This window comes from Otolemur garnettii, unplaced genomic scaffold, assembly GCF_000181295.1.
Source record: "Otolemur garnettii isolate 467f Iridium unplaced genomic scaffold, OtoGar3 scaffold00244, whole genome shotgun sequence".
NCBI classification, from domain to species: Eukaryota; Metazoa; Chordata; class Mammalia; order Primates; family Galagidae; genus Otolemur; species Otolemur garnettii.
In genome coordinates this window covers 1,048,675-1,057,381 of record NW_003852639.1, presented here as the reverse complement: position 1 = coordinate 1,057,381, position 8,707 = coordinate 1,048,675, and the positions used below count along the sequence as shown (strand labels likewise).

Sequence of the window (8,707 nt, the reverse complement as noted above, 5' to 3'; positions counted from 1 at the left end):
AAAAAAAAAAAAAATAAGACTTACTCAAAAATTAAGCCCTAGCTGGATTTCTATGCATTTGTTAAATATAAGCCCTACCCTAATAATAAAACCTAATGATGGGCCTGGCTATGCAGCATATCTGCATAGCCACGCCATGCATTTCGGCACGGAGAGAAGACATCCCCTGACAATAAGCCCTAGTGTGTCTTCTTGAGAAAAAATAAATAATAAGACAGTGTCTTATTTTCGGGTAGTAACCCAACTGGATAAAAGAGAAGACACTGGGGTTATGCAAATTAGCATTTACTGGGAATTTCTCCAGGTTTCTGTGAATGAGGATGCTGGAGGTTGAGAAGGCTCTAGGGTGGTCAGACTTTATCCATCCTTAGGATAGTTCCCAGCTGGGTCACACCTGCTGGGAGAACAGACTGTGCATTTCTTCCCAGTGAAATCATGTTTGTGGTTTATAACTGGTTGTGATGGGAGTATTTATACCAGAGTGAGCACTACAAATCAGATCCTCCACCTCCCTCTGCTGGTGTACTTTGGAACTGGGACCCCATCTCAAAGAGTCTTGGGGCTACAGCCTCATCCTTTAGGTAAGAGGCAGGTGCCAGCACTCTGCGGAAAAGGCCCTCAGAGACAGGCAGCTGGCAATTCTTCCCTCTCTCTCCCTGTCTGAAGAACTTTAGTTTCTAATCCTACCATCTCTTTGATATCTCCCCAGGATGTGGGCTCTCTAGAGGAGAAGATGAAGAGCTTGGATGTGAATCAGGACATGGAGCTCAAGTTCAATGAGTACTGGAGACTGATTGGGGAGCTGGCCAAGGAAGTCAAAAAAGAGAAGGTCCTGGAGATCCGGAAGAAGTAAAGCCAGCTGGCTGGGATCGAGGCAGGTGGGGCAGGGCTGGGCAGGGCCAAGCAGAACCCCAATTTCCCCAAATAAAGCTTCTTCCTTGAAATGCAAGTGTTTCTTACTCATGCCACTGTGGTTTCTTCTTTGGAGACCAGGTGACGGGAAAGCTCTGCCTTGCCCTGGGGGTGGGTCTGAAGATTATGAGCTCCTTGAGGACAGGGAATGTTATTCATCATTGAATATTACGCAGTGTCTAACACCAGGTCTTTTTTTTTTTTTTGAGACAGAGCCTCAAGCTGCCCCCCTGGGTAGAGTGCCGTGGCATTACAGCTCATAGCAACCTTCAACTCCTGGGCTCAAGCGAGTCTCTTGCCTCTGCCTCCCAAGTAGCTGGGACCACAGGCGCCCGCCACAATGCCCGGCTATTTTTTGGTTGCAGCCATCATTGTTGTTTTGGCGGGTCCGGGCTGGGGTTCGAACCTGCCACCTTAGGTGTACGTGGCTGGCGCCTTAGCCGGTTGAGCTATAGGCACCGAGCCTAACACCAGGTCTTGTACGAAGTAGATGTTCAGCAATAAATGGTTGAATGGGCTGTGTGTGGTGGCTCATGGCTGTAATCCCAGCACTCTGGGAGGCTCAGGCAGGCGGATCCCTTGAGCTCAGGAGTTCAAGACAAGCCTGAGCAAGAGAGAGTCCCTTTATACCTCTCCCTCTTCCCTCCCATTAGACCATCCCACCCCATCCCCTTATTGGTAGGTAAACCAAGCAAGCCATCTCTACTAAAAATAGAAAAATTAGTGGGGTGTTATGGCCAGCACCTATAGTCCCAGCTACTCTAGAGGCTGAGGAAGGAGCATTGCTTAAGCCAGGAGTTTGGGGTTGCTGTGAGTTAGGCTGATGCTATGGCACTCTATCTAGGGTATCTGAGTGAGACTCTATGTAAAAAAAAATGTTGAATGAATATATGAAAAGTAGAGACGGAGACATGGGGCAGGTGAGGGGATTCCACCCACCTAGGTACCTCCTGGGGCTTGGCTGCATGGTCTTGGCTTCCAGTTTTCTTGTCCTGGGATTTGTCTGGGAGGATAATAACAGCAATGGACATGTGTTGAAGGCTTACTAAGTGCCAGGCACAGTGCTAAATATTTCACTTGCTTTATCTCAATTAATTGTCACAGCCCTTTGTGGTAGGTACTATTTTTAAGTTTTTTGTTAAAGATAAGAAAACATTTCAGAGATGTCACAAAGGGAAGAATAGGTAGAACTGGGTTGAAATTCCAGAGCCTCAGGCAGTGCCTGTGGTTCAAAGGAATTGGGTGCCGGCCCCATATGCTGGAGGTGGCGGGTTCAAACCCAGCCCCGGCCAAAAACTGCAAAAAAAAAAAAAATAAATAAATAAATAAAAATTCCAGAGCCTCTGATTAACCAGGACCCTGTCTGGATGGGTGTTTGGGAGCACTGGACCTCCTCCCACCCTCCCTTCTCACAAAGCAGAAGGTGGGACAGCCAGGTTCTCTCCTGGCCAGCAGGGAGAGAGCAGTGGCCCACAGGAAGCAGAACTGGCACCAGGCACCCATCTGGCTGCCCTGGGGGCATGTCATCTGTGCTGCCAACCACCAGAGGGCTCAGGGGCGGGGCAGCACTGCCAGCAGGCAGGTGTACTGTGCTGCTGCTGACAGTCAGGACTCAGACAAGCTCTCTGTCAAACACCATGAAAAGATTCCACATTGAAGCCTCCCATCTCAGGGTCTCTGGACAGAGACTTCAGAGTGACCTCCAGACAGGGAATCTGAGGGACTTCACCACTGGTGAAGACTGTCCTTAGGGGCTCCCACCCTGGAGGGCTCCCTCACAGAAGACTCCATAAGGGGCCCTCAGACTGTGACTCCTCAGGGGACCCCGGGCTGAGTCACTTTCAGAGAAGCCCTCAGAATGAGAGTCCCTCAGAGGGGTCCCAGGTTGAAGCTGTTCAGAGGAACTTTCAGACTGAGATGCCCTTGGACAGGCCCCTGCATATGTTAACCCCCAGACTCAATTCAAGCACCACTCTGAGAGTCCGAACATCGCTGCAAAGGCACGAGAAATTTTATTCAGAAAAAGTGGGAACAGCCCTTACAGACTATCCAGAAAGTCCCTTTATACCTCTCCCTCTTCCCTCCCATTAGACCATCCCACCCCATTCCCTTATTGGTAGGTAAACCATGTCTGTCTTAAACTGACAGGTACAGGGTGGTCGTGTTCAGGGTTGATTGGCTCAGGGACAAGTCTTCTTTGTCTCAGGTGAGCGAATGAGAAGGAAGGGATAAAGGTCGCAAGTGGGGCGAGTGCAGAGTAGAGTGAGGAGTGCAAAAAGGGGAGGGGGTCAGGATGTGGGCTGAGTGCACAAGGGGGCTAGGAGGACAAAGGGCAGGGGGTCAGGATGTGGGCTGTAACACCTAGGTATGATAAGGTCCTTGGTATGCGGGAGGCCTGTTGTTTTGAATAAACAACAAAAGGAGGTAGTTTGACTTGTGACTTGAGTTAATTAGTTTGGCTCCCACATATTGAGACACAGAAGGCCCCAGACTGAGACCAAAAGTACAGTACAGGGAGCCCTAGAAGGTGAGATGGGGAGGTATGCTCTGACCTCTGCATTTAGGAAAGGCTCCCAGGAACTCTGGCCCTCGGCCTGCCCCATTCCTGGCCTGCTCCATTCCTGCCCTGCCCCTTGCTGTCACCTCAGCGCTTCCTCCTCCCATTCCCAACCTACCACATGACTTTAAGTTCCAGGCCTCTGGCCCTGAGTAGGTGAGAAGGGCCACCTGGGTTGGGCTGAGTCCCTGGTGCTACAGTCCAGGCTCCCAGGGCTGTTACCTGTGCATCTGATAGGTCAGGGAAGGTTCTAGGTTCTGAGTTCCTGAGCAGAAGGAGGAGCATGCAGCCCAACCAGTTTGGACAGGTGTTAGCTGCCAGGCAGCCCATCTGGGCCTTGCACATGTGGACTCTGGGCCACTGTGGGAGCTGAAGAAGTCAGGTCAGTACTCTCACCCAGTCTGGCTTCCTCTTCCAGGCTGCCTTTCCTTGGCTCCTTCCTCCCTACCAAGTTCTCTCCATTCATCTCTGCAGTCAGGACTGGGAAAGGCTGAGCTCTAGGCAGTCTTAAGTGTCACTATTCAAATTGGCTCTGGTTGAGAGGAGCGGGTGAGTGACACTTGGAAAGTACAGAGAGGCTCCTGTGGCCCTCCCTCAAGCACATGTCTCTCACTCACCTCTGTCTAACAAACCCTGCCTTGATCAACCTCTGCTTTTTCTTTTCTGATAACTGGGTTACTGACTTAGATGCCACAATTGCCCCAGGCCCTTCTACCTTCTAGACTTGACCCCAGGGCTCTCTAAGCCCTCTCTCTGCTGGTGGTCTCCTCATTTCTCTATGACCCCACAAGATGATCTGAAGCCAGGGGCATGCCAGCCCAAGCCTCCCATAACTCTTCCCCTCCTCTCCTCGTGGCAGGGGTGAGGGTAGGCTGAGGAACTCCAGCCAATGGAGGGTGGGGCCCACACAACTGGCTCTCTGCCTAGGTTGTTGCAATAGCAGGGGTGGCTTAGGGAAGAGGCCCAGCCCCCTGCTTCCCCTCCCTTCCCCCAGGTATAAGAGCTGAGCTCAGGTGAGCTGACTCCTCCTGTCCTCAGTCACCGGCTGCCACCAGGTAAGGAAACCCAGGACTTTTTATCCAAATGGGCTGCCTCACTCAGAGGGCTCACTTAGTTTGGTCTGCCAAGGTAAGGGCTAGGGGCAAGGTCTGGAGGTTGGGGGCATGTTTCAAATGGAGGTGGGTAGTTGGAAGAGGATAAGATGAGAAATGGGGTGCGCTGGGGACTGTGATCTTGGCTCATGGACCCAGGACAGGAACTGGGCTCTGGGGAGTTAGTCGTCTCTGACCCCTTGGTGAGGCACAGACCATCTAGGGTGGAGCATTTGGGAAAGAAACACTGAGCCCTCCTCTCATCTCAGGCCTCCCGCTTCTCTGGGCAGATCATGAGCCATCAGCTCCTCTAGGGGAGGCAGTAGTAGGACGACAAAACTCAACAAAGGACCCAGTGCACCAGGCACCATGGGACAGTGTCGGTCAGCCAATGCTGAGGTGGGCCCATCCCTCCTAGCCTGTCTTTCTGTTCCCACACTCCTCCACCTTGAGGGTCTATGTCCCCACTGACTTTTGCCCCTCACCTTGGCCTTGCCCTGCACTCCAGATGCAGCTGGTGAGAGCTGAACCCCTCCCTGGGGCCCACACAAGGTGCTATAGATGGAGTCCTCCTGGAAGAGGACGCTGGTTGCATGCTGGGACCTGCTGTGCCTGGGCTGGGGGGGAGGTGGGGAGGGAAGACTTGCCCAACCTGTGGCTCAGGCAGAGGCCACTGTGGCCTGGAGGCCAGGCCAGGGGTGGGAAAAGAGGGGCTGGATTCTGGGCTTTGGAGTGTGCTTTGCCAGGCCCCAGGGGGAAGCAGGCTGTTGTAGGGTGGGAGCAGCCTTCCTGACTCTGTGTCCACTGCCCTCAGGATGCCCAGGAATTCAGTGATGTGGAGAGGGCCATTGAGACCCTCATCAAGAACTTCCACCACTACTCTGCAGAGGGTGGGAAGGAGACACTGACCCCCTCTGAGCTACAAGACCTGGTTACCCAGCAGCTGCCTCACCTCATGCCGGTATTGAGGGAGAGGACCCCAGCCCAGCCAGTACCCTGACTTCCCAAGCAAGTGCTCTGAGACCCCACCCACACTGGCACTAGCAACCCCCCCCCCCTTCCCCTGGCCAGGGAGGCTCAGGTCCTGCTCCCACTTCTGGGCAGGGCAGGGTGGGAAGATTTGAAAATGCTGCCTTCCTGAGCAAAGTGTGTTCCCTCCTCTTAGAGCAACTGTGGGCTGGAAGAGAAAATTGCCAACCTGAGCAGCTGTAGCGACTCTAAGCTGGAGTTTGGGAGTTTCTGGGAGCTGATTGGAGAAGCAGCCAAGAGTGTGAAGCTGGAGAGCCCTGTTCGAGGGAGCTGAGAACTACCCCTGGAATGCTTGGCAGGTGTTGGAGAGAGGGGGTCTTAGAGACTGTGGTTCTGGAAATAAAAACTCTCTTCCACCACCGCCCTACTCCCTGGCCTGCACCTCTCCTCAGTTCTGCCAAGTCCATGTCTCAATGGCCTTCCACAGGGTCTCCATGTACTTCCGTCCGGGGTGCTCTGTGGAGTTTACAGATCCAGGAGTGCTCACCAGAGATAGGCTTGGGGGTGGGTTGGGCCAGGGATGGATACTGGGGGATGCTGGAGGGAATTTGGTAGGGGGGGAGGGCAGAGAGGAACTGGGCTATGAGAAATGATTTGAAGAATGGGACTGGGAATATGGCTGGGTATTTGGAACTAAAATGGGTCTTAAAAAACCTACCCCTCCCAATCTCTTTCCCAGCCCAAATCATAGCTATCTGTCCATTGCTGTCCCTTCTTCCCTCTAGCTCTGCCCTAGTTTCCTCCCAAGACTCTCTGGGCTAGGGCAACGGGGGACGATGAGCAGGGCTTGGGGAGAGGCTAAAGGCATGACACTGGGGAGGAGAGGACCAGCTGGGTGCTCTGGCATTTATAGAATGATGGTTTGTTTTATATAATTTGATTAATAAAAAATGAAAAAAGTGAAAGATGTTGTCTTGACTGGACACTCCTAACCCCAGGGTCCATGGGTGAGGGGAGCTTGAGGTGAATGGTAGAGTCATCAGTGGTCTGGAACTTGTGGGACTGGAGTAGTTGGCAGTGAAGTGAATGGGGTCTCGCTTTTCCCCGTGGATTTGGCTGGAGGGTGGCACCAGGCCCCAAAGGTAGGTGACCTGGCCTCCTCTGAGGGACAGGTTTCTCTCTGCTAGTGGCAGCCCTCTGACAGGAGATGAGGGTGTGTGTGCACACCTTGGGAAAGGATTTGAACCTGGGTGGGTGTGCTGTCCTGGATGACTAAGGCGAAGGTGGGGCTGCCAGGCCTAAGTTGAATCCCAGCTTTGCCACTTACTATCTTTGGAACTTTGGGTGTGCTCTTCATGTCAATTCCTCTTCTGTAAAATGGAGGCATTCACAGGACTTCCCTCACAGGGTCAGTAGAGGTGCCACACATCATGTAACACACTTGTCAGAGAGCCTGGCACACTGCGAGTGCCCAAGGAAGGAACATCATTACTGTTGTAGTGGGCAAGTGGCCCCTCTCTGGTTTCAGCTGTCCTCTAGTGTAGGGAGGTTGAGCTGGCCACTTTTTGTGTGTGGAGGGTGGGTTTCCAGAGGAGTCCTTTACTGTCCATGATGAAACTTAGGGGTGGGTCTTAGGGGTTCCTGATTGAAGACCAGGGAACCGGACACTGGTCCTTGCTGTCTGCATTCTGACTTGAGCTCTCAGAAATCAGGTGAAATCCTAACAGCAAGCAAGTTTCTGTGGCCAGCTAGGCTATCCTGGAATGCCAACTGAAATTGTCTAATGGGGAGCCCCTGAAACCAGGTTCTCAGTGACCCAGGTGAGAAGGGCAGGTGATAGTCCTTCCCTGTCTTTCTCCACCCTGTCAGGTTCTGCTCAGGCCCTGTGGGGTGAGGAGGGTGGGGTTGGGGGAGCGCCAGCTTCACCACTCCCTCTGGGGTTGGGGAGAAGGTGTTAAAAAAGGTGTGTTTCCCTTTAACAAGGGCCCAACCCCAGGGCCAAGTAGAGAGGAGCTCAGCCACTATCTCCTCATTGAGCCAGCTCAGCTCAGCGGGCAGGCCCAGGAGGGAGTGGGACAGATTCTGGGAGTGCAGTGGGGAGGAGTCCCGGCTGGGCTGAGTGCAGGGAGCCGCCTGGCAGTGGCAGAGCCCAGGCGCCAGAGCCCTGTGGAACAGAGAAGCACGGAAGCGGAGGCAGGTGAGTAGCCCAGGCCTGATTGGGAGGTCTGGGGCTGCTGGAGGGGCCCTCCGGCCTGGGAGGCCAAGAGAAGGGGCAGTGAAGGAGGCCTGGGGAGAAGGGTCTGCCAGAGACAGGGCAAGAAGATTTTGCCAATCATTAACTTTCCCCAAAGGCCAGTTTGGGAACAAGGAGTCCTGGTGGGGCTGAGGCTGGTGCTGGGTGAGGCCTTCAGAGGGTTGGATGGTGTGGTAAGACCCCCCTCCTTGGCCCAGCACCTGACTGGGCTCCTCTCCAGGGGCTGGGCCACTGGGCAGAGCATTCCGGAGCTCTCCCCACAGCTGCTTCCCTGCTCAACCCTCCGCAGGCAGAGAAGGGCAAATGTGTATTGATGGGGGTGGGAGCAGTCAGATCCTTGGTACAGGACTCACTGGACTCTAGGAGCTACGTCCTGCTTGAGGTAGTGGGATCTGGAGGAACTAGGGAGGGCCACAGGGCCTGAGAACTGGGGAGAGGAGGCAGGGCCAGAGGTCTTCCCTGCCTCCCAATCCAGGCAACAGGCCCCATTGTGCTCTGAGAACTGTTTCCTGAGAGGGGTGATGGACCCAGGGGGAACCTAGGTGCTCTGGGAGGAGGTAAAGGGCAGCAGGGAAAGCTTCTACACCTCAGGACCTAAGCAGGTCGTGGCTTGACTTGCTTTGTTTGGCAGAGCCACCTGCACCAGAGGAGCCCTCACACCCAGCCCAGTGGGGTGAGGGCAGGGCAGCTCTGTGTGTGTGTATATGTGTGTCCATGCCACACTGCTCCGACTCTACTTGTTTGGAAACATTTCAGAAGCAGAAATGAGTGAAAGGTTGATGGGTCACTCTAGCAGGAGTCAGGAATGGCACAGTCCCTCTGTGTGTGGGGGGGGGGGAAGGAGAGAATTAGATACAGGAGTCCTGCGAAGGTGGGAAGGTTGAGGCAGGAGCACCTGTGTGAATGACTGGCCTCTATGGACCT

At 53.8% G+C, this 8,707-nt stretch overlaps 3 protein-coding genes across 5 annotated transcripts in view; all 3 read left to right on the top strand.

The window, feature by feature from the left end:
• The window catches only part of S100A13 (S100 calcium binding protein A13), a 10,857-nt gene extending 9,908 nt beyond the window's left edge, over window positions 1–949 (top strand). For both annotated transcript variants that reach the window (XM_003802262.3, XM_023508324.1), the window contains exon 3: window positions 710–949. In XM_003802262.3, the coding sequence (XP_003802310.1) occupies window positions 710–853 (144 nt within the window). In that variant the 3' untranslated portion in view covers window positions 854–949. The remainder of the gene's footprint in view (window positions 1–709) is intronic.
• A 3,531-nt stretch (window positions 950–4,480) lies between these two features.
• S100A14 (S100 calcium binding protein A14) lies at window positions 4,481–6,090 on the top strand. 2 transcript variants are annotated; one of them, XM_023508323.1, is made up of 4 exons: window positions 4,481–4,524; window positions 4,830–4,959; window positions 5,375–5,521; window positions 5,726–6,090. In XM_023508323.1, the coding sequence occupies exons 2-4, from the start codon at window positions 4,930–4,932 to the stop codon at window positions 5,861–5,863; spliced, it is 315 nt and encodes a 104-aa protein (XP_023364091.1). In that variant the 5' UTR covers window positions 4,481–4,524; window positions 4,830–4,929; the 3' UTR covers window positions 5,864–6,090. The 2 variants fall into 2 exon arrangements, with proteins under 2 accessions (XP_023364091.1, XP_012668470.1); XM_012813016.2 differs by lacking the exon at window positions 4,481–4,524 and having other exon boundaries at window positions 4,773–4,959.
• Window positions 6,091–7,509: 1,419 nt separating this feature from the next.
• Window positions 7,510–8,707, top strand: part of S100A16 (S100 calcium binding protein A16) — a 6,816-nt gene continuing 5,618 nt past the window's right edge. Inside the window, exon 1 of the mRNA XM_012813017.2 lies at window positions 7,510–7,726. The gene's annotated coding sequence lies outside the window, so the exon portion shown is untranslated. The remainder of the gene's footprint in view (window positions 7,727–8,707) is intronic.

Bases quoted from the DNA above. Each gene is read 5' to 3' on its own strand.
- S100A14 (XM_023508323.1), top strand. From the start codon at position 4,930: ATGGGACAGTGTCGGTCAGCCAATGCTGAG. The intron at 4,960-5,374 runs GTGGGCCCATCC...CACTGCCCTCAG, and splicing joins GTCGGTCAGCCAATGCTGAG to GATGCCCAGGAATTCAGTGA. The intron at 5,522-5,725 runs GTATTGAGGGAG...CCCTCCTCTTAG, and splicing joins AGCTGCCTCACCTCATGCCG to AGCAACTGTGGGCTGGAAGA.